The 24819-nt window shown below is 42.0% G+C and overlaps 1 protein-coding gene across 10 annotated transcripts in view; it reads left to right on the forward strand.

Annotated features, from left to right (window-relative positions):
• MAP4K4 (mitogen-activated protein kinase kinase kinase kinase 4) overlaps positions 1-24819 on the forward strand; it is a 166403-nt gene that overhangs the window by 109984 nt on the left and 31600 nt on the right. For 8 of the 10 annotated variants that reach the window (XM_072849715.1, XM_072849714.1, XM_072849721.1 and 5 more), the window contains exons 7-16: positions 961-1091; positions 3405-3459; positions 5866-5944; positions 7924-8099; positions 8788-8860; positions 9332-9542; positions 16726-16887; positions 19003-19089; positions 19762-19986; positions 23372-23533. In XM_072849715.1, the coding sequence (XP_072705816.1) occupies positions 961-1091; positions 3405-3459; positions 5866-5944; positions 7924-8099; positions 8788-8860; positions 9332-9542; positions 16726-16887; positions 19003-19089; positions 19762-19986; positions 23372-23533 (1361 nt within the window). The remainder of the gene's footprint in view (positions 1-960; positions 1092-3404; positions 3460-5865; positions 5945-7923; positions 8100-8787; positions 8861-9331; positions 9543-16725; positions 16888-19002; positions 19090-19761; positions 19987-23371; positions 23534-24819) is intronic. The other 2 variants (XM_072849717.1, XM_072849724.1) reach the window with 1 other exon arrangement.

Genomic DNA, 24819 nt, shown 5'->3' on the forward strand with positions numbered 1-24819 from the left:
TACATTTGCCACCTTTTTTTGGTTAAATATAGAGCCATGCTGAAGCCCTCCCACCCAGCCCACATCCCTTCTGTTTTGCATTACACCTTCCTGCAGCACGAGGCATGGGAAGATGTCGCGGCTGCTGGAGGAGGAAGCTCTCGGGAGAGCTTTCCTCCTTTTGGTCCAAAGTGGGGCTCGGTAGCTCCCAAACCATTGCTCCCACCAAGCTTGTCTACACCAGTTTGTCAGTGTTGCTCAGATGATGGATGCAGTGAAGCTGACACGGCCCTCCTAGAGTAGATGCAGTTACTGGTATAGAAAGGCTGTTGTTGCGAGTGGGAGACCTGAAGGGAGGACAACACCCTTGTAATGTAACTGCCCTGTAATGAAATGGTCATCTCTTTTGCAACCTGTGTGCGTATGTGCTCAAAGTTGGCACCTCTTGAATAATCCTCATCCTTTGCTCCTCTTGACGCATCTGCTCTGTGCATTAGAGCAGAGAGCAATTTGCTGAGCAACAGATTATTTTTGCTGTCCGATTTGAGAGCGGAAAAGGTGGACAGCTGAAAAGGAGATGTGTTCACACCTGTGGTTTTCCCACAGCATGAGAAGTACCTTTGGGAAGCAGCTCCCTCTCTGTAAGCAAAGGTGCTTGGCTTCACCATTTGGGAAGGGGATAGCCCTTCCTTAGCCTCCCAAGCACTATTTTTGCAGCTGTACGCTCCCTTCTGTACAGGTGGGCCGGTGAGAGGTGCAGGAGAGGTGGTCGTACGCTGCCGTGTCTCTTGACGCTTGTGGCCCAAGCACGTTGCATGTGAACCATAAGGGCTCGGCTGCCTCAGTATTAATCATATTTCTCTTCAGCATGGTCCTCCCACGTGGAACATCCACAGGGTTTTATTTCCAAATTGCCTTACAGAAGTAATCACTGCATTATTTTTCCCCTCTTATTTTATTTTACTCTTTTCCCACCCACAGTGGATTTCGGCGTGAGTGCTCAGCTGGACAGGACAGTTGGCAGGAGAAACACTTTTATTGGAACTCCGTACTGGATGGCTCCAGAAGTTATTGCCTGTGATGAAAATCCAGATGCTACGTATGATTACAGAGTAAGAGAGTCCTGTTCACAGAAAAAAAACACCCCAACATACAAAACCCCTATACTTGCAGTATGAACGTCCATGAGCAATGGCAGTTTTTGAGTCTTCTTACGCTTTGTAGGAGTAATATTATTGTGTGTAGGTTTATTCTTATTACAGGAGTACGAGGTATGGGTCACTGCCAAATTGTGACCTTTAACAGTTGCTGTTACTTGTATTATCATAGCTTTGAGACATAAGGAGTAGGACTTCAGTGTGCTGTAGGTGCTCAGAGAAGGCAAAAAAGAGTTTAACTGGAAACGCTCATGTTCTCAATTTGTATAATAATTGTACTTGAAATTGTGTTAGACCATGTCCCAGTTATTGTAGTAACCCAGAACAATGCATTTTAGGTGTTGCCTTAAATAGAACCACCGTCTGGAGAGCCAGCGAAGTACAGAAGGAGCTCTTTAACTGTGCCTACTCCTGATTTCAAGATACACGTACATGTTGATAAAAATTTATCCATCGCAACATTTCTCAGCAAAGATCCTTTTTTACATAGTTTGCTGCAGACCAAAGATTTAATTACTGCAAAACCATAATTGGCTTGATATTTGCACTACCCTTAATAATATTATGTATGTGTATTTAAAGTTAAATTTCTCTAGTGAAAGCATCCTGTAATCTTAAAAATTCTTCTCAGCTTGCTTTAATGAAAGAATAAGGAAGGAAAAAATGTGAAAATATGCTTTTTAAAAAATCTTCACTTAGGCTAATGCAGTTGTTCCAACTTTTAACCAAGAAGGGCAACAAAGATATCAGAAAGCCTGTGATAAAGGCCTTACAATGAATTTTAGAGCTGAATATCAATTATATCAATTTGCTGAGATTGATGGTGATGTTAGCTATCAGTATGTTTGTGTATGTCAAAATCTATTTTAAAAACCCAGATTATTTGAACTGGTGTTTTTGTACCTTTTGACTAAGATTGATCAGATTGATCCTATTTCTCTTGATTTAATAACTTTTTACATCCATCAGCTCGTTGTACTAAAGGTAATGCTTTATATCTTTGCAGATGGAGTTATTAGGAAGGAAGGGTGGCTATTAAATGATCTAATAAAGGAGAAAAACTCTCTGCAATATTTGTTAATGCAGTAGTGATGTGAAAAATAACTCCTTGTGCCTCTGAAAACACCTGTTTATTGTTGCTGGTGGAGCCTGTAGGGCGCTCTCCCCCAAAAAATTAATGGTTGAAAGATTTTGTAAGATCATGAGACTGTGCAGTTTAGCTTAAATGGCTGGATTGAACCAAGAGAAAAGATTGCCTTGCTGGGTCTGAAAATGCGATCATTAGAAATGCTTCTCTACTTGTAGTACAAGAAAAGCTTACTTGCTCGTTAGTTCCAACTAATTTTTTAAAAAGTCATTATTGTGACCAGAAATGAAGACTGCTTTGCTCAAGAACAGCTTTCTTTCAGCAACCTCCTCCATTGTTTTGCCTCTTAAGCTGCAGCAGTCTCTGGAGTTGGTTCCTCGCCAGGGCTCTTCCAGCTCTCGCGTGTGTGTGACCCTCCAGGCTCTCGCCCGGGCTCTTGCCTGGGCTCTCCCTAGCCAGGGGCACTGGCCAGAGGTGGCACCTTGAAAGGCTCCCTCTGAAGGACTCTTGTTCCGTAATGTTTCAAGCAAAGCTGAGATGGTAGGGAAGGAATGTTTGCTTTGGCTCCAAGCAATGTGTCCGACAGAGGCTTCTTGCAAGTTTAGCAGTGATGGCTATTCCCCTAGATAAAACTATTATTTGATTATTGGGACTAGAAACAAGTTCAAGACTGGGTGTATTCCACTAATCTGTATTTTGTTTATTTTCTGGTTTAGACACTGAAAAAGACCTGCCAGGTTTGGTTATTTTTACCCTGCAGTCTTCATATCTCCATCTTTTGTTTGGGGGAATGGGTACAGCGTTTCCTGTGAATCTGCTATAGGGAAATGTTCGGTCCTTTGTAAACAAGAATTGAAAATTCTATTGTTCCATAGACTTAGCTTTGGGCCACTGTATTTTTCTTTGTCCTAATGTGAATATATTTTTATGTGTTAATAGAAAGGGTTGTTTGCATACTCTGTATGAATACGTGTGTGCATTTGTGTGTATATATATATGCATTATATGACTAGTAGGATTTTATGATACTGTTACAAAAAAAAAAAAAGTAGCTTATATTATTTAAATAGCCTTGGTATTTGGTTTCAGTCTCACCTACAGGGCCTCTGTAAATAGTACTGTCTTACTGTCTGAATGGGTAAATCCACCTACTAACATATGGTCTCTCTCTTTTTATGCAGAGTGACCTTTGGTCATGCGGCATTACAGCCATAGAGATGGCAGAAGGAGCTCCCCGTAAGTGATACGTGTGCTTCTCCAGTGGGCTGATTAAGACTGAAACGTATACTTGGGAGATGCTGGTTGTAATCTAAGCCTAGTTTTGAGGTTTCTGAAATTATCCTCATGTTATTTCTGTTCTCTTTGGTTTTGCCTGCCCTATAAATATAAAATCCCATAAATAGCAATGCTTTTGATAAAGATAGGATTGTGTTTAAGCACTACAGTGCAGACTGCAGTAATTTAATTTCTATAGCAGGAATATTTGGAAGCTAATCGAGCGCCAGACTTCCTTCCTATGGGTAGTATATTGTGTTTTGGAGTTGTGTCCCAGTTTGTGTATGGCCTGGCCTGGGATGCTGAAACCTCAGCCAGGGAGAGGTACAGTGGGGCCTCGAGAAACCTGACCTTAATGAAGCAAGTGTCTCTAGCAATTGTTTCTGTGTTGGCTTTCCATTGGTCTGGGTAATGCTAACATTGCTTCTCCTTTTGTTTCCACTCATCAGTGGGCAGTGTTGATCTTCCTTCACAGTGGCATGATTTAAACCGTAAATCCATTTTCAACACAGAATATTTAACTTAGTGCTCCCTGCTTGAGAATACTCATCAGTTGATATGGGAATTTTTGAGACAGAAACTTGGAAACCAAAAATGCACAACTTTTTATAGCTTATTTTCCTCTCACATACTTACTCTTTCGGAATATCAAGGCAAACAGCAGATATGTGAGAGGAAGACAGAAGGATTTGAAAAGAAAATTAATTAGGCATGATGTTTTGGCTTTCAGTGGTAATTTTAATGAAAATCCTTATTGAACTAGCAAATATGCTTACCCCCAACCCCAACTGGAACTCTGTATTTAAAAAATAACAGCCTAAGGTACCTAAGAGTGAGTTAATTAAATTTTTTTGCACATAAACAACCACCACACCACAGCCTAGCTTGAAACCTCTGTCTTTGACATCATGTTGAAATGAAGTTTTGATATTTTCCTAGCTAAAAAATGGTCATTTCATTATAGCCGCTGCCTGATTTTTTTGTTGTTGTTAATGTAAAATTTATAAATTGGAGAACAACACTCTTGTTTTGATTCATATTTTAGGAGGTCTGATGGTTTGAGGTTTTTTTTTCCCCTCCTAATTGCACGTTTGCATGAATGCCCGTGTGAGAGCTGCTCCCAGGACACTTCAGCCAGCGTTATATTAACAGTGTTTGAGCTACCACTTGACCTCCTTTTTGCTGTGCCTTTTTGTTCAGCGCATTGGGTTGCCTGGGTGGCTTTCAATTAAAAGCTGTGTCTGTGGGTTTTGTAAGCCTGGAATTGGACAATAATATTTTTTCATTTCCAAACCAAAGCAGAGCTTGGCCCCTCTTTTTGTAAAAGCACAAGAGGGGTATTTGAGCAGTAAGCAAAGATCCAACGTAAATGCTGAACAGCTCTTGCCTTGGTCTGTCCTTTGGCACGTGGGCTCTGTCTCCTCCTTCAGCAATGGCTGAAGGGTCCATCTCTAAGCTTGGTGGTCTGACGGGATCCACAGGCATCCAAGGGGCTTCTCTGCCAAGGTTGTGGCTCCTTATTTCTTCATCCAGAATCCTCTTCACATCGGTCTGTTTCTCCTGAATTTCTGCTGTGTGGAAAACGTTACCTCTTCCTGCAGTGATCATTCAGGCTGAGACTGGTGGTGCAAGAGGTGAAGCATAGGAAGATGGTAAAAACAGGATTTGCTTCTAGCATCCTTTCTTGGACAGCCTCCCTCCCTGCTCCCACATTTCCCTGCGTTGGCTCTGCCATGGTGCTTTTGCTCTGGAGCAGGAGGAAAGGCTGTCCTGAATGGACTCCCAGTAAATGTCCGCTGAAACCAAGGGTACTTCTTTTGACAAAAGTCATAGGTTTGCATTTCAGTTTTGCAGGGAATCCTTTTTTTGATACAGACCCTCCCATGCTTCAAAATCATCAGGCCTTGGAATAGATAAAAGTTCCAAGTCTGGAGAAAAGAATGAGGCATCCTGCTTTAATTGCCTGCATAGTGGGAGAGGAGGGCTGGTGGAGTGAAGCTTGTTTGAAACAGTAACTGTGTCATTCTTCCCTTCTGCCATCATCTTCTCCCAATATTTTATTGACCGGAACATAAGTTATATGACTTGGGGCTGGAGGAGGGCTGCGCACAGATGTTCCCATCATGGTTGAGTCTGAAGGTTAATAAATGCCTCGGTCTCTTCCTCTTTTTGGGGCCGCTCTTGGCACATTGAGCTGTGGAATTGTCATTTCAGGCTATTTCCATTTAGTTGTGTTGCTGTCTGCATCTGCTGCATGTGTGGTCGGGATGATGGGAATGGTTGGGGAAGCTGAAGCCGTGGTATTGACAGAGAGCAACTAAGCCAACATCTATATGTTCCTGTTCGGTTTTGTTTTCTTTCCTTCAGCACTTTGTGACATGCATCCCATGAGGGCACTCTTTCTGATACCCAGGAACCCTCCCCCACGGTTAAAATCCAAGAAATGGTATGTATTAGTTATATCTTGTTTGTAGCCCTCTTTGTAGTGTGATATTTTCTTATGTCTCATCGTGTGCTGTTTTGTTACCGCTTCCACAGAACTGTAAAGCAATTTAAGTTAGCAAAAATCACTCTGTTGTCATCTTCTGTGCCACTGAATCAAAGGATGAAATAAAAAGCATGCGTTGTTTATTTAGTTCTGTTTGTCCCAGAGAAATTTTATCTTGAATTGTGTGAAAATAAAAACTAGGCTTTTTTTCTTGACAGAGCAGCGTCTGTATTAAGGTGACAAATGGATCCATATTTTAAAAAATAAACTCCCACAGCACTCTTAATATGCAGTATGTTTTCTTAGATGTATCGTAAGACAGAAACAGAACAGTACTATAGTGTTCTAGTTGCTAAGTTGAAAGGAGCTATTAAAACTAATGAAGGCTTTTACTATAATTATTGTAAATGATTGGAATTGAGTGTGCATTTCTTGCCAGCTGAGAAGAATCCATTAGTATCGGAGGATTTCCTCCCAGTTACTGGTTACAACTGGCGCGTATGAAACAAAAATACTCCCTAGAAAGAGGTTTCGTATAGATTGATTGTGATCACAGGATGCTGTGATCCTGTCACAATAATGAAGTGATTTGACTGCCTATTCAATATCAATGTAATATAAACTTGGCTTGCTTGCTGGGCTTGGTCTTTGCCTGGATTGACTTATTTATCCAGTTGTACTGTCAAGGCATCCCTCTCCCTCTCTCACACTTGCTTTCTGCATGTTAAAGGAATAGAGATGCATATACAGTATTTGCATAGGCCTTTAATTAATCTTTTTATTTTGAATAATAACACTTAAGGCGTGAGGAATAATAAAAAACCAGCAAAATTACCTTGAGTCCAGCCTCTTTGATTACAGTAGGAAAGTGAAGTGATGGATGGAAACTATTGTCATTTTTACACTTGACCATGTAGTGGAGGTGTTTGCCACCCAAGCGTGGGACCAGCTTGAGAGCACCTAGCAATCAAAAAGTGACTCTGGCCAAAGCCAGTGCTGCTGTGACTCAGCTGTTTTGATAGTATGCTCAGTGGCAGGTTATGAGAAAATAGGCCAAATGATGAAAAATGCAGTTTTGAATATTTCCGTTATTGGCATTTTGCAAGGCAGCTTGTTTGATGACTTTTATCTGGAGAGATCTTCTTCAAGAGTTCAAATGAAGTGCAAATTTAGGAAGGTGGTGCTCCAGCTTAGCTAACTCCCATAGCCTCTCACGTTATGTGGTGTGCAGGAGGAGCTCAGTTCAGTTCATGCCCTTAAATTGCATCGGTGAGAGTTTGACCCCAAGTGCCTGTGTTGAACAGACAACACTGTTCAACACCCGCCTGTTGTTCTGTGAGGGTTTTTTTGTGTGTGGCTCTTCAGGTAAAAAATAAAAGAATCTTAAATTCTCGCAGACCTGTCTCAGTGAGCCCAGGTGCGTACAAAAGCAGCGCAGTGCTACTTGTGTCAGGGGAATGTTGGCTGCAGTTCTTGCGGCTTTCGGTACAGCTGTTCTGAAGCAGACATGCCCTTAGATAGCATGGGCAGGTGGAGACACACCAGAGCTGCCCTGCCCGTGCTCCAAGCAAGCTGGATGCTACCCAGCTCTGGTCCAGAAGTAGCAGAGCTGGGTTTGCATGATTTGCCTTTGCTAATAGATCCTGCCTTTCAGGACAATTATGCCTGTGAAAGGGGGCAGGTTACTGTGAGGCTGTGCCTAAGCACTGCAGGTATGTTGGTATCGCCCTGTGTCCATCCATCCCAGTGCTCAGCTGGAGCACACTCAGCTCTGTTTAGGAGGCACACTCGCAGAGAGCACTTGTACCGTCCTCTGGGACGTGATGCTCTTTGAGGAAAAGAATTAGACTTTGAGGAAGAACAGAAAAAAATGTTTGAGCTGAGTTTTACCTATGATCTTGTGGTTTTTGTTTTTTTTTCCCTCTCTGCCTTCTCAGGTCAAAGAAGTTTTTCAGCTTTATAGAAGGTTGTCTAGTGAAGAATTACATGCAGCGACCTTCTACAGAACAACTCTTGAAACATCCCTTTATACGTGACCAACCAAATGAAAGGCAAGTCCGAATCCAGCTTAAGGACCATATAGACAGGACGAGGAAGAAGAGAGGAGAGAAAGGTATGCAGCTTCTAAAAATCAAATATTGCAGCGTGTTAAAAATACATATTTTTGTCCTGCTTTGCATTCTAAATCCCCACCCCTAGAAAAGCTCCGAGCAACTGAAACCCTTGAAAAGTTCTTTTTTAATTAATATTTTGACTATCAGCAGGCTTTTAGGTTTTGTTCTGTCCTCTACAGACAAAGTATCAATTTCAAGTGTCTTATTTTCAGATAAGTTAAATTTACTCACTTCTGGGCCACTGCCTCTTCCATACAAGCATTAAACAGTATTTAGGAGGATATTGACATATATAGCTTTCCCTTTTTTGGTCTGTGGTAGGTTCATTCCTGGAATGGTGCCATAAATCAGACTTGCAGGAAATAGCCCATCACAAGAGCTATGAAGCAAATGTCTTGGGCAGCCTGTTCTCTTTATTCAGGTGGTGCCGAGGTTCTCCAAGTGTCTTGTCTTACATATAAAACCCGCTGTCGTTCAGGGAATTTGCTGAAAGTCTGCTGCAAAGCACTGTGCTGCTTTACAAGTGTGGGAAGATGGACTTGTATATGTAGAATGAGTTCTAGGGTCTGTGATAGATCTTATCACTGAAGGGCATAGGAACCGGGTTCACTAAGGTGCTACTGCAACTCCCCACTGTCCTAAAATTAAAGATAAGCACTATCTAGGCCTTTGTTTCTTTCCCATTAGATGAGACAGAGTATGAATATAGTGGAAGTGAGGAAGAAGAGGAGGAAGTGCCTGAACAAGAAGGAGAGCCAAGGTAATAATTGCTTTTGGGAGGGCTCTGGGCAGTCCATGCCAAGTAAGTCTAAAGGTCTGTGACTATAAATCAGGAGCATGCTAAATTTCTGTCTCTTACTAAATGCACACACACAAGCCACACAAACCACCCAAAGGGTTTGAATACCTATTCTGTGACTGCTAAAGGTTTTAAAGCTCCCCCTCGTATGGCTTAGAGCCAGTGAGCTCTGGATGGAGGGAGACTTATGGCAAATATGATTGGTCAGGGGCTCCAGAATGTCAGAGTTGGTCCTTATTTTGCTTGGCCTCATTTCACGCCTTCCACTGAGAGCGTGGATTTGACATGCATCCAGTGTCTTTGCTCCGAAAGAAACGAGATTAAAATTTAACATCATGCTATATTTTATTAATGTTCCCCTGCTTTGGAAAAGGTATTTAATGGCCCATCAGGCTTTATTGTACGGGAGGCTTTAACTTCCTCTTGTTGCAGTTCCATTGTCAATGTGCCTGGAGAATCGACCCTCCGACGTGATTTCCTGAGACTACAGCAGGAAAACAAGGAACGGTCCGAGGCCCTTCGGAGACAGCAGCTGCTGCAGGAGCAGCAACTCCGCGAACAGGAGGAGTACAAGAGGCAGCTGCTGGCAGAGAGGCAGAAGCGCATCGAGCAGCAGAAGGAGCAAAGGAGGCGGCTAGAAGAGGTAGAGGCAGGAGGCTGGAGCTCGGGGCAAAAAAGCCCCTCTTCCGCTTGTGTTTCCCATTCCTGTGCCCATTTAGAAAGAGTTCCCTGTAGCCCCAGCACATCTCAGGAAAGAAAACAACATGTGCAAATCCACTGGTGAATGTAGAGCAAAGCACTTAAATCCATGTCTGGCTACTTGAATATGAGTCGTCTTCCAAAGCGTTTGAATATCCAGCAGCTCCTATGGAGGCAGCAGGAGCCAAAGCTGGGCTGTTTGAAGGTATTGGGGGGAGGCTGTGTCTTGGTCTCTGTTCCAAAGAAGAGGCAACATGTCTAGACTTTAGGTAGCTGTAGAGAATGGGAGACATTAATTATTCCCAGATGGATTTTTTCTCAAGATTACTTTTTTTGGGGCCATGACATGCTACAAATTTCCCTTTAAAGCTTTCTCAAACATCTGTGTTTGGCACTCATTCATGGTAGGTAGAAGCTTATTTTTTTATATATTGGTCTCTCATGCATAGTAGCATGATGACTAAAAGCCACCTAGAGTTATAAATATGATTTATAAATCAGTGTTAAAATTATAATTCTGCAAAAATTACAAATATGTAAATCATACTTTTGTGATATGGTAAGTATGCGATTTGCATGCACTACCCAAAGATGAAAGAAAATGAATGTATATGTCCAATATTGTTCTGTCGTACTTTTCACCTCCTAAGATCTCTTGTGCGTTTTGGTAGATGGAATATGCAGTATGAGCTTCAGAGATAGGAGGATTTCAAAACAGTCCTTCAGGCCAGAGCTGGGTATGACACAGAGCTGAAGTGAAACCAGTCCTCTGGCTCCTCAGGAAGTGCAGGGTCAAATTCCAGTCGTCCTGAAATGACCTCTTGCTTGAGTTGCTGTTTCAACTGTTCACTTAGCAATGATGGAAAAACTACACCCAGTCTGGTTTTCCAAATCCTGGTAATGTGTAACGAGGACACAACCAGGACCAAATGTTGATTTGCATCCCGTGATGTGTTTACATAACAAATAATACAAAATTCCAAATAGCTTTCCAGGTCACATTATGCTCCTTATCCCTCTTTTTCAACATGCAAGTGAGTTTAGTGCTGCTATAAGGAGGGATTGGTAGCAAAGCCTCAGCCACACATGAAGCCAGGAGGAGGGACGAGGGGAAGGCATATAAACTCCATTTCTCTTCTGTTTCTTCCCCACCCTTCTGAGATCGCCAGTATAAACATTGTAGCTCTTCCAACTGTTTTTAGACTCTGGCTCTGTAGCAATTTTGCGGGGGGAGCAGGTAATAAAAAGAGGCTAGGAAAATATGAAAATAAAATATTTTATTGGTATTGTCAAAGGTTGGCAAAAGTTGAGATACTGCTTAGCCTCTCAAATTTTTCTTTGTATGGTAGTCAATGAGTGCTTTTAAATGCCCCTTTAATCTCTAAGGTTCTGCAGGTGGTACTTTTTTGGTGAGGAAAGGGGTTCTGATTAAATTACCTAGGTCATTTAACTTTAGTAATCAGTGCAACCTTTAAAATCGGGAATGTCTTTTTAAAATAAAGGAGATGCTGCTGCTAGTAATGGAAACAAAGCAACGTACTTCTTTGCTGCACAGGGTTGAACTTTCTGGGGATGTTGCAGAAATCATAATTTAATGAGCAATTAAAAAGAAAAGGCAGTTACCTGGAAGTTACATTTAATCAGTCCTGCTTTTTAAAATACAAAACAGAACTAACAACTTCAGCAACCGCAAGACGGCATGTAATGTAGGTTGATGTGTTACCAAATAAGGTTACCCAGTAAACCATGTAAAGTTTGTAAGAGAAAAGCTTTTACCTTTTATCGAGTCTGTAACCTCAGCCTGGTTCCCTTAGAAACATAAATATGAATGATGAGCTATAAAGGTTTCCTTTTGCAGGTGATGGGGCAGGCATATTGTTCTTAAAGTGAATTAAAAAAAAGGCTCATATTGAGTTTTCAAAACCCCCCCACTTAGTTTGTTGGATCTTGTGTTGGAAAAATGTATGATCCCAAGTGATTTTTACAGAACAGCAAAAACAAGCTCTTTAAGATGGGGGAGGGGTGGTAGACACATATTTAGATAAACATCAGTGTTGTGACACAATTGAAGGCCAGAATATTGAAATGTTGTCACTTTGTCCTTAACTCACCCCCCTGTTTTCATTAAGCCAGTAAACAATGAAAAACTTGGTAATGTGAGTTAAGATTAGCATCAGGCATTCAATCTCTGGGCTTCCATCAGTTTGTTGACATTTTTACCAAACCTTGCTTTCTTGTAATTTTTCCTTGTGTAGAGTAAGTGTGTGTTTGGGCATACCTGTTTGACATTTTTGGGGAAGAATTTTGTGCGTTAGATAATCTCCCTGGATAAGTTGCTTATACTTCCCCCCCTTCTCCCCCCCAGCTTCCTAAATTAAAATTGAGGGCTTGTTCTTACAATGCTGGCACAGAGCCTAGACAGTTTTGACCGAGACTGCAACAGGAACGGTGTTTAGGACATCTGCCAAAAACTGTAATTCTCAGCAGTATTAAAGATTACTTTTTAAAAGGCATATAGGTGACTTTTAAAACTCGTTGTTGCAGGAACCTTGTAATTTGTGTATTACTTAGGAGGTGGAAATGATACGTGGTCAAAGTGCAGAAAATTACATGAAACATTTTGGGAAGGGGATTGCTTGTCCTCCCCCCCATCCCCCGTTAAAAATCATGTAAAGATTAGTTGCATAAATATCAGCTATATGTCATATAAGTGTTTAGATGGTTAAAACAAGAAATCTGAGCTGTTCCAGGCTGTTCCAACATGGGTCTATGTTTCTGTTCAGCAACGTGGAGACACCAGTGCTCAGTGTGACAGGTATGGAAAGGCATTTGAATTTGTATTTTGTAAAACCGAGTCTGGTTTGGGAAATTCAGAATTAGCCATGGTAGAATCCCATTCTGTGTGGACCTCCACAGTTCAGGATACTTCATTAAATGATGTCTCTGTCCCTGGTTATGAGAAGCTAAGGTGGATGTTTTTGACGTGGTAGGTTATAGCTCCATTGGCAAGTAGTACAGTCCAGTAGAAGCAGATTTGTAGAACACAATAAATAAAGTGCTGAGGACCCAAAGACTTCACTCCATGTGTTTGAAGACAGGAGGAGTTACTTTGGATTAGCTGAGGTCTAGACTGCGTGCCTGCTTGTGGTTGGAGTGCATCTGCCTTTTTAATTTCATCCAAAAGGAGTGGTTGGAACTCCAAGACATCTTCAAAATATGAAACAAAGCCTGGTAAGTGGAGATGATGGGATGATTCACTTCAAAAGAGCACTCCTGATCTGAACCAAGATGCTAATGTAGGTGTACCTGCAGGCGATTTTTGCCAGGGCTTTTTTTCTTTTACAGAAGGGGAGATTATTCATATCTACTTAATTTGAATTGCTTGCAGTTTGGATTGGTACTGAGTAAGAAGTTCTACTTCTGCTTTATCTGTAGTATGGGCAAAGCAAAAGTCTCTTTATTAATGTTTCCAATCTTCTTCCTAAGCTGATACCAGGCTACCTAATTATTTGTGAAAGAAATCATTAATATATGTGTTTATCAACCTTCATCTGAATATAAGACAGAGTAATAATATTTTATGAATATAAAATTAGAGGATCTATATTTATCTTCAGCATTGCACTGTGTGAAGGAGGTCCTGAATTTGTTGGTATACACCAACTGCATGTGTAGTTGCATTGCCCCCTCCTGGTAAATCATGCTGTACTGCATGGTCTTCCAGTTTGGAGATGTTGGGTACCATTATGAGATCATCATTAATGCACCCTAAAACTGGACAAGGAAGCAGAGTATTGACACTGTATTTTCCGTATGGTTCTTTTGTTGTTGGCATAGTAAATGCTAATTTTGTGAAATGCAGAAATTTGAGGCAGTATGGGCTCTGTCAAAACTCTGCTTTGGCATCTCTGAAATGTCTTTGAAGAGTTCCTGCCCTTACCTTCTGGTTAACAGTTAGCTCCTTGAAAATAAGCTTTTCATCTGACATGTGCAAGAAAGTTGGTAATACCATATCCAACTAAAGAAGATCTGGATATGCATCCATAATTTCAGGGAATCCAGATCTATATCTGCTATCTGTTGGGCATGTACAGGAACAGTGTTTTACATCAGACCTTTTTTGTAGTGTGTGGTAAGAATTATAATATCTAACAATCACACTTATTAAATTCAGAAGTTGAAGTTTTAGAAACAGAACACGGTGACCAGGGCTTTAGTGTATCCTCGTGGAAGAGTTGCTAGAGGCAGTCAGGAAGGTGACCTTGTGCCGACAGAAAGATGGTAGGAAGTCAGCTGAAGGGCTGCTTCTGAAGCCAGCTTGGGTCAACGACGATTTGCCACCAACCAGCTTTGCCATTGCTTTGACAAGATGTAGACTAGGACCCAAGATGCTTGTCACTGTAGGTTTCCTTTCCCTGGGCTTGTTAAAAGTAAATTCCACTTTGTTAGCAGCCAGTGGTTCGATGCTCAGGTTTCAAAGGCCACGTGCAAAGGAAATGAAACCTTTCTCTTACAGCTAGGGCTGGGAATAAGTGGATCGTGTGGGGTGTTTCTGCGGGCTCTTGTGGTGCCAGGTGCCTCCCTTCCTACCCGCCTGGCGAGGGGCTGAGGCGGTGTCTGACGGGAAGGCGGAAGCGAAGCCGAGAAACCCCATCTCTCTCTGTACTTTGGCGCGTAGACAATAGCACATTTGTGCTTTGGAGATTTGACTTAAATGCACACTGGTGGCAGAGAATTTTTTTTTTTTTTCCCTTCTCTTGCTGGGTAATGAATATCTACTATCAGTGCTGAGCTAGCAATCTGGCTGTCTTTTAACAGCTGATTTTGTTTATTTCATGATGCCATGGACATTCAGCTCAGTTAATTTGTAACTTATTTTTCTCATATTAAGTTCAGTTATTTATAATTATTGTTGAATACTTCTCCATTGATTCAACAAGCGATGAATGTGTTTCATCCGGAAGACCTAAGCTTTGCCCATCTTCCTTGTAGTAAGAATGATGCCATCCCAAGATCTGCAATATACCCACTTAACAATGTCAACACAATATTGTTAGACAGACAGGCTTCATATGTTTAAGAAGCGTTTGAGTTGATAAATGTGCATATTAACCAGTCAGCAGTGTGCTGTCTCTTGCATCCTCAGGGCAACAGAATTATTGTACTTCACATCTTAGTTTTCTTAAACAAAGAGCCTGTCAGACTCGATTAGCCAAGAGGCACCTGAATACATTGACTTAAATATAGAAATTGTTTGACATGGATGCGTATATTCAGAAATAAAAGTGCCTACTTAATCCTTTTACAGTGCTTAAAAAATGAAGGAGGGGAAGCAGTGAAACCTATGAAATGCACCGCATGCCATAGCTGCCTTGCAGCACTTCTGCTATTTTTGTATCTACATTCATTGAAGAGAGCTTGCTTAAGCAAGAGAGAAAAGGCTGGTAGGTGTGTTTAGTTCGGAGAGGAGATGCAGGAGCAAGGAAGCTGTGTTTCTGAGAAGATACAGAAAATGTGAGGGAAATATGTCTGTGGCACAGGAAGGTGGTAGTGAACCCAGGATGACGCTATAAGGAAGGAAGGAAGGAAGGAAGGTCATCGTCTCAGAGTGGGTGTATTTGAACAGTGGTCTTCAAGAAAGTCGCATCTTTCCCAAAACTGCAGCTAGTTCAACAGAATCGGAAAGCAACATGTTTTATTTAAGCACTATGAATTCTTAACTGTCTTTTTTTCCCCCCAATGTTTCTTCACTGTCATGTCAATATTGATTCCAGAAGATGGAAAAGGCTGTTGAGCTTTCAATTACTTTGTAATCATGCTCATCCTGTGAAGTAACACAGGGAGTGTAGATTGGCCTCTGCTTGTTCAGTTGAGCACAGCTATGAAACACACACCAGTAACTGGATTTGTGAACACAAATAAAAGCTTAGCCTGAGTGCTCTTGCAAGACTACTTGGAGTGCCTTAAGACTGGCAAATCTGTGGCAGCTTTGGTTCAACAGAAATTGGTGATAGTATTAAACTTAACCTAAATGTGAAAAGGAATAACCAATGTAGGTTTTCATTTTGTTCTTGGGATTAAATTTGAGTGTGCTTTTTTATGGTTTAAATTTCTTCTAAATTTTTTTAGCATATTATAGAAATCTATAATGGAAGTAAATGTTGTAGAGATATTCCCAGTTGCTGGTTGAACAGGAGACAGCTGGGTCTTTTGACACTTAGGCAGTTGTGGGAGGCTGCCTGGGATTTCGAGGTAGGTGGAGTAACTGGATGCTTCTGTAGAAGTGCAGGAAGAGTTGGTCACGACTGTATGGGCATTTAAAATGTCTCCTCTGAAGTCATATGTGGTGCTCTGTAGACATAAATGAGTCAGCTCATGCTTTCTAGAGCTGCTTTTCCAGGTTCTTTTCAGACTTGAGCAGACACAGCAGCACCAGTTTGTACTTGGGTCATGTGTGAAAGCTTATCTGTGTAAGTGTAAAAGCTTAGCTCAGCTGTTTTTCCTCTTTTACATCCAGGTGCTTTTGATGTTCTGGGAGGGGCTGAGGTGCTGTTGGTCAGCCTTCCTTCTCTCTTAGGCAAAGTTTTGGGCAGTGCATTAAATCAAGCTTGGTTGTTGGGCCAACACCACCAAATTCTTAGCAGACCATGAATTGTGTTAAGAGAGAAGCTGCTTAGCACTCAGATAGTTGTCATTTGAGTTTTAGCTGATTCAGCGGGGCTGATAATTCCCTTTTGGCAACATTTAGATAATGTGTTGAAGTCAAGAAAATTGTCACTCTGATTAAGATTTGAGTTCAACAGTTGTTAAAAGACTGAGATTTCATTGTGAGCCTCTCTTGAAGAGCAGCAGTGCGCTTCCACACCTCGGTTGTCAGGAATATGGTACGTGACTTTGTGTGTGTGCGTGAAGAAACCAGAGAGAGTAAGCGAGGCTGCTTTTAGGGATAGTTGTGTGCTGGGTATGAGTTAGTTTCCTGGTGGAACACTTGCATAAAATGTTTTATCACTCAGTTGCAGAGCTTGCCAGTCCTGGTAAATCCCTCTCTTCACAGTAGAAAACAACCGCACCTCTTTCTTTGATAACAACAAAAGTAAAACTTTGTGGTTTCTTTTCCCTTTTTGTAGCAACAAAGGAGAGAACGGGAAGCTCGAAGGCAACAAGAGCGTGAGCAAAGGCGGAGAGAACAGGAAGAAAAGAGACGTCTGGAAGAAATGGAGAGGAGGCGTAAGGAAGAGGAAGAGAGAAGAAGAGCAGAGGAGGAAAAGAGGAGGGTAGAAAGGGAGCAGGTGAGTCCATGATACAGATATATGTGCAATAGGTTTGTTTCTTCTAAATTCTAATTTAATCTTTTAAAAATTAGTAAGCCTAAAGCAGCTTAGAGGCAACCTAACGCTGACCCTTTCATCTTTGTTGTCTCTGACAGCAAACGCACTAACATAGATCGTAGGGTTTTATGGAAAATTCTGGCAGCCTCAATATTCCCTCAGAAAAAGAAGTCTTGTTGCGGTACTCATTCTAAATTCAGCTCTTGCCCCTGGGCTTGACTAAAATCCCTCAGAATTGGCGAAGTCATCACTGGGGCTGAAAATCGTTTCTAGGCTTGTCTTGCTGGATCAGTGGTTCTTGCAGGACATGCCCCTGTTCAGAAGGCCTCCCAGAGAAGGGCAGCTCTGTTGTGTGTCAGCTTCTGGCACCCAGAATTGGTCAGAGGCTCGTCATAAACTTTGAATATTCTGAATTTGAGATGGAACCTTTGAGCTGCAGAGGGTTTTCCTTCCTAAAACTTAAATATGCGATCTTTCTCTCTTACTCTGTCTATTTAAAATCAGCTCTAATAATGTATGCCAGTTCAGGCAGCAGGTATATCTTAAGTTGTGTCAGTGTGCCCTTAATACCCTGAAAGTACAGGTGAGAATCCTTTTAAACTGTGAAATTCAGCTGCTGTATTTATGCATGAAATCTGCATGTTTTAAAATCCTTTAAAAACTTTAATCAGGGTGATAATCAAGGTAGTAATTACTGTGCATGTACTGCAAAATACTGATCCCAAATAAAGGGCCAAAACTACTGTCCTAGAGGCTGATTGTAAGTTTCCCATTAACTTCAGGAATGCTGGTTTTGGCCTAATATACCTTAATTTTTTCTTACATAAAGTCACTGTATTTGAGATCATTGATGATCATGTTACTGGGGAATTTTATTGTGTTTGTATATATTTCAAAGATTTTTGAGTCAAAAGGAGAGAAGACTAACCAATGGGAATAAATATGTGGAAAATCTCTAATTACAGCACAGCAATTTGCTTTTGGGCAGACACCGGGTATTCCCCCAGCTGCTTTTTAAACTGTTGAAATGCTAATTACGCACAGTGCCAATAATGACAAATGGTTAATTGATGTGGCCAAGCTGAACCACTCTGAATTTTTCTTTTTTTAGAAGAAAAGACATGCCCCCTCTTGGAATTTTTGTTAACCCAAACTATGGCTCAGCCAGTGTGCGTAATGACAGTATAGTGTATCTCATCAGTCTGTCACAAGACTTTCTATAGCTCCCATCACTGTCTCACTGATCCATTAATTTCTTTATGCATACACTGTAAATGTGTGCGTGTGTGCGTGTACTTGTGTGTGTGCGCATGCACATGTTACATACTTCCATTAATTGCATGATAGGATGTTACCCGCTTGGGTTTGGTGTTTCAGAGTTTGAGTTCTTCTAGGGGGTCAGGTGAAGCAGCGGGTAAACCTCTCGACCTGTTGAGGCTGCAGGTGAAGAGATGGCTAGATCGCAAGAGCAAGCGAGTTTGGTCTAATACCTGTTTCCTGGTGGATGTTTGTTTGTGTCATAACCATCGCATAATTCAGCAAGGCTGGCAGCGTCTGCTCAGGAGAAGCTTCTGGTGAGGGTGGCAGGGGAGATGGCAGGGTAGGTCCCAACTGCACTTGGCAGAGACCCTCTGGGGGAGCTTGCTCCAGGTCTGCCTACACTAAGCCTGGCTCTAGCTATTGCTAACAGTTCATCGCACCAGTGCAACAAACTAATGTTTAATGCAACTTGCATGTGACTTTGTGTTGGCTGTGTTGAGTCAGACTTGCTGTGTTTTAACTTTCCAAAACCTTCAAGTGCATTTTGCTGCTTCTTGAAACCACTTCCAAAATATGTAAACAAGCTCTGGCCCGTGCCGGCAACATTTGCAAGGAGTCCAAATTTCAGAACGGAAGGGGCCAAAATCCGATGCTCAGGAGCCAGGGCTTCCTAAATTGTTCTGCAGGCATTAATCCATCCTGAAGTGCGTTTCTTGTTAAAGCTAAACTGGGGAAGTAGCGTGTGGTGTTCCACCCAGGGGGTTCTGATGCATTCCTTTTGAATAAATTTATTGCTGGGTAATTTCTATGTGACAGGAGTATATCAGGCGACAGCTAGAAGAGGAGCAGCGGCACTTGGAAATTCTACAGCAGCAGCTGCTCCAGGAGCAGGCCATGTTACTGGTAAAGCACTGTATCTGTTTTGTTCAGTAGCTATAGGATCCATTTATCCGGCCAGTCCTAGGCTTCCCTCAGTCGGGCACAGCTGCACTGACAGTATGACAACAAAGGAGCTTGATTAAATGGCCATTTATGCTAGCGTCGTGGGCTGACAGGCACATATGAGAAGTGCTGTGTGGTCACACTGCTTTCTGGGCAGTAAGAGGAGGCTTTATGTTAAAGTGGAACAGTTCTGGTGTGGTGGTCGAGTTTCTGAACAGACCTTGGCATTCAGTGAAGAACTAGAGTGCTTATGTTGCAGATCAAAAGCACACATGATATGTAAATCCACCCCGGGATACAATGGCCTAGTGTTGGTCTAAATCAGTTTTATGAACTTTACACTGGATTTAGTATAAATAATTCTTTTTTTTTTTCCTTTAATAAAAATCAGTTTTGACATAACTCTCCAATCATGTCAAGCTTAGCAGTACACTCTCAACTTTCCCAACACGAGACACATGCCATATTGGTCTAACTTAGCTCTTGGTTATACTTTAACAATGAAATAAAGAAAAAAAAAAAAAAAAAAAAGGCAACAACAACCAAAAAGGTGCATTTTTAACGGGATGGATAGGGACATGTCCACCATATAGTCAATGTCATGTCTTGAATTACTCACGCGTTCTCTCAAAGGAATACAGATGGCGAGAGATGGAGGAACACCGACAGGCGGAGCGACTCCAGCGCCAGTTGCAGCAGGAGCAAGCCTACCTCCTGTCGCTGCAGCATGATCACAGGCGGCAGCAGCAGCAGCAACAGCAGCAGCAACAGCAGCAGCAGCAGCAAGAAAGAAATAAACAAAGCTATCATACCCCTGAGCCAAAATCCCACTATGAGCCTGCTGAAAGAGCGCGTGAGGTAAGTCCTGCTTGTGGGCAGGAATCTGCTACCTGCTCCTCTGCCCCTGCCTGCTGGCATCATCATGGCTGTGATTCTCCTATAGTACAGTTGGAGGGCAAAGCGTCACTCGTAAGGGGCAGGATATTTTAAAAAGTTGGCTGCTGGTTTCCAAACCCAAGGGATACTTCTGAGTATTTCTGCTGCAATCATTGGAGTTCAGAGTTTTGACGTATAACAGGTGGAAAGGAATTCTGGAAGGCTGCAGACTGAGGGGACCTGATTTTGAAAGCATCACATCAGGAAGTTAATCTTATCTCCAGTTTGTCAGACATGTTTTCATAGGAAGCATTGGTGCAGTTAGTGATCTCTGTCTCTGGCTAGTACTAGTGATTAGAAGTTGGGAAGCAATTGGAAAGCATGAACCTATGAGGGATGCTTGCACACAGCACCTGTTTACATATTTGGTGCTTTAGACATGCTCTTGGAAATACCCTTCTCATGTACACAAGCCTGAATTTCATTAGTTTCATTTTTGAAGTGTTAAGTATTCTCTTCTGAGATCACGTCCTGCTCTTACGAAACTCTGTGGTGCTGCCGCCTTGGACTTGGCACTCACCAGTCGATCTGAAATCATCAGAGTGCTGTTTGTTTCAGTGAGTGGTCCCCTGTCTTCGCTGGTCCACGGGTAACATTGCTAAGCAAGTAATTGCCGCTTTGATGCATACTTGGCTCTCTTTCAGCGGTCTTATTCTTATGTTTCCCTTGAGCACCATGCTGCCCACAAACCACTAGACTGGGCAATACTGGTCAAAGCTCTTAATGGCATTCATCACCAGCATGTGGGAACTAGGTAAATACATTTTGGCACAAGAACAAAAAAATCCTTGAGGCTGTTGAACATGATAAAATAGCTTTTGGTCCACCTTCGTCCAGTAGTGCTTCATTGCCTTTGAAGTATTGCTGTTTGGGCTTGGTGAGCACAAACTCATTTTCTTGTAGACGCTATTGTCCAAGTTCTTCATAAACCATGTTTGTGCTATCTTATACATTCCTCTTGGTGATTGAAGTATCTGGTATGTCTCTCTCTCATGGAAGAAGTTCAGACTTGTTCGGTATGTGGTGGTGCAAGCATGGAACTAGCCCTCCTGTCCTTGTTCCTGGCCTGCCTCAGTGAAAGCGCGGTGCCAGTCCAGCACTCCTGTCCAGCTGAAGGCTGGCTTTGGAAGGATGCAGAACCATCTCTGCTCCTCATCTCCCATTTTAATTTCAGAGTTAAAAAGGAGAGAAACTCCGGAAGATTCAAAGTGTTACATCCTTTAGCAGAACCACTGACAGCTATTTTTCTGTTGTGGTCTTTTTCTTTTGTGATTGCTCTAGCTAGAAGGAGTAAAGTGAAGGGACAGAAAAATTGTGTTAGTAGTCAGATCGTCCCAGAGATTGCTGTGTACATGTGGTAGAAGTACAGCCATGATATTTCGGTGTCTGGCAGTGGGAGCAACACCAGTTAATCTTAAAAGCAGGCATTAACTCTTGGCATTACTCATTCTTGAGAATGGAGTTGGAGAGCGAGTATTCTGTGCTTCATACTTTCAGGTATACTGCTTGCCAGAGAAAGTCTCTATCTATGGAGATGCTGACCATCAGGATGATAAGCCAAAGTGGGCTAACTTTCCTGTTCTGGCAAAGCCTAATGGGGATTAGGGTTTTTCTCACCATTCCAGTGGCAATGAGAATATAAAGAAAAGGACTTCTAAGATTGGCTCTGGGAAACAGGGAGGGAGGAGATTAGAGCAAGAAATGAGGCTTAATACTGTTTTCTGGCTCAGACAGTCAGATGACTGGAACAGGGCCTGTTTCTATCCAGGGATGCACTGCCTATCTCCTTCCCACCTCTTGTCTGGTTTTAAGGATATGTGGCTTGTGCAGTTTTTGTGCTTTGTGGAGGAAACCTCCTATCATCTACAGCTAGAGACATGAAAGCCTGTTCCTTCAGACAGAAAGACTTGGGGCTTTTCCTTGTTCTATTCATAACAAGGAGTCTGGCCTGTTTTTTAAACTTTAAAGGATGGCTCTGTGAAGTTGAACACGGTGGTGAAAATGATTGTATGGTGAAGATGCTTGCCTCCATTATTGTTGTATTTCCCAAGACACGGTATATTTTGTGTAGACCTGCCAGAAGCTTGTCTGCTTGTTCCCATAGGCAAACTGTTATTGTCCTCAAATTTCAGAAAGAAGAGGCAGGTTGGGTTTGTAAAGCAGCCCAGCTAAGGAGTCCTGGAGACTTGCCTCAGTCTTCTGACATGGGTATATGAACAGCCAGTGTCTCCAGACCATCACTGCTAGGGAACAATTAAGAAACCACCCCAATACTAGTTTTGTGCTCCAGGCACAAGGGTTAAAGCAAATCCTGTGAGCAGAATCTCAACAAATGAAATTGGCCCAAGCTGCCAGTTTTGATCTTTCTTTGATGCTTTGATAAAGTGCTGGGAGTTTAGCCTTCCTCAGCAGCAGCTCCCCTGGCAGAACTGCACACGCTGCCCTGATTCCAGCAACAGACTGTCTTAGGAAATGGGAGGATATTTCCTTTCTGCCTGGAGTCTCCCTCCATTTCTTGCCCTTCGTACTTCTCACTTTGTTCGCAATGCTGTGGCCTTGGAAGAGGCGACATTTCTGCATGGGGACCTCGCTTGATATCCTTTTGAGGACTGAGCACTTTCTGACTTAGTCTTCCCCTTGACAAGCTCTCGAGGTTAGTGTACAATCACTTCTGCACCTCCCTGAGAACCAGAAACAAGCTGCTGGGGCTGTTCTGTGCAGCCTGTGAGGTGATGTTGGGACTATCTGATAAAAGGGAGGATTGACCAGTCCTACAATCTCGTACCTAAAGCCAAACAGCCTCCAGTATTACCGGGTAGAGAAGCATATCCTATCTCTTCTTGCATTGCCAAAGAGACAAGCACAGGAAAGCAGATAATCAGATAACATTGGTTGAGTAAGGTGGGTAACTACAGTAAGGGATAGCAATGGGAAATGTACTTTTATATGTAAAGTTGTTTCTGTTTTCATATATCCTTTTTATTGTCTGTGAGGAAAATACTGATGGATAGTAACTAGTCTAGGCAGAAAGAAGCCCCATAGTGTACTTTAATCATATCACTTCACATATTACTGCCTGCTGCATTCTCTCTTCCTAGTGTGGATTTTCCATATTGGCATACTTGCCACTTTGGTTTAGTTAGCTCTGTGTTTTACAGTGCTGGTGAAAGCGGTAGGGAAAAACTCTGGCCAAGCCCGAAGTGTATTTGGTTTCTTTATGGTAAAGGAAAGGTGGTACTCGCCTTCATATTTCTTCTGTAATTGGTTTTATTGACTCCAGGCTTAACCTCCATTTATTTTGGCTTAGGTGGAGGAGAGATTTAGAAAAACTAATCAGGGCTCCCCTGAAGCACAGTCTAAGCAGATGGGCAAAGTGTTGGAGCCACCAGTGCCTTCAAGATCAGAGTCCTTTTCCAATGGAAACTCAGAGCCTGCTCAGCCTGCCCTGCAGAGGCCGATAGAGCCCCAGGTAAGTGCCCAGGGAAATCTTGGTGAGCCTGGAGGAAATTCAGAAGTCCAAACATGTTTCCTTCAAATTTGCAGATCTTGGCACTTAGAAAGTCTTATGTAAAGGGTAGCACTGTTACACAAAGCAGCTTATTCAGTAGATTTGCTCTTTGTCTATTTTTGCTTATCTTATTGATAAACTGATGGATTTGTGGTTTTGGTGTTGTATTTTTTTTTTTAATATTAGAGCTAGATTAGAACTGTTGCATTCCATTATTATCTGTGCAACAGTGGAGTGGTGGGCTAAACACTGGTGACAGTTGCAGTATACTTTTATAATTCAGAATTTGATCTGTGCAAGATATTTACTACCAAAAAGGATGCTCAGGAAAGAAGTGAACTTGCTTGGTTTCTTAAATTCTTGCGGAAAAAGCTAACTACACAAATGGTTTTTAATAGTATGAGCAGTGCTTTAAAGAGATTTACAAAACATGACTAAGAAAAGCAAGTTTGTTGTCAGTAGGCTTACAGTTGCTAAAAAGAGCTCTGTACCACCCCTGGAAAATCAAAAAGAGGTTGAAACCATTGAGCTGCGTGGCTGCTGTCATTCTGTTGTTTTCTAATGAAGGGCCTCCAGATCTTGGTATCTGTATCTCATAGGAATTACAGCATTAATTTAAAAAGCAACCGTTCTCTAAAACTTAGACATAGCCCGTAAATTCTGAGTGTTTTAGATATGCTAAATTAGACAGTATAGTTCTGCATTCAGTTCTTCTGTTTCCATGCAGAATTTTCTTCTCCCAAATTAAGTCTGTTGATGACAGTGCAAGCTAAAGCCGTCCCTGATTGTGACTAGGTATTGCAACTCTTTTGGGCAACAGGAGAATTCGAACAGACGGGAGAGTGGGAGAAATCAGGACAGAACTTCATCTCTTACTCATTAATTCCTGGCTTTTATTCAAACCTCTGTGACTATTTCAAAATATTGGACTTGTATCTTTATGCTCTCTGTGCCAGTTACTTTTAAAGTCTGGATCTACCACTCATATTAAGAATAATCAGGCTCTTCAACAGCTGTGTGTATTAAAATTGAGGAAATAATAATCATATAAAAACAAATACAACCAGCCTACTGAAACAGGGGTTGAAAGCAAAGTTTTGCTTGTTAGGCGTGAAAACAGTGTGTTCCTCAGTTATGACCTTTCCTCCTCCTTAGTTTCAGAAATTAACTCTGAAACGCAGGTTTATGCACAAGGAGGGAATAGGCTGAAGGGTCAGGATGGATTTCAATGGAAATCCCAATGGAGT

This window comes from Ciconia boyciana, chromosome 1, assembly GCF_034638445.1.
Source record: "Ciconia boyciana chromosome 1, ASM3463844v1, whole genome shotgun sequence".
In the NCBI taxonomy this organism is placed as follows: Eukaryota; Metazoa; Chordata; class Aves; order Ciconiiformes; family Ciconiidae; genus Ciconia; species Ciconia boyciana.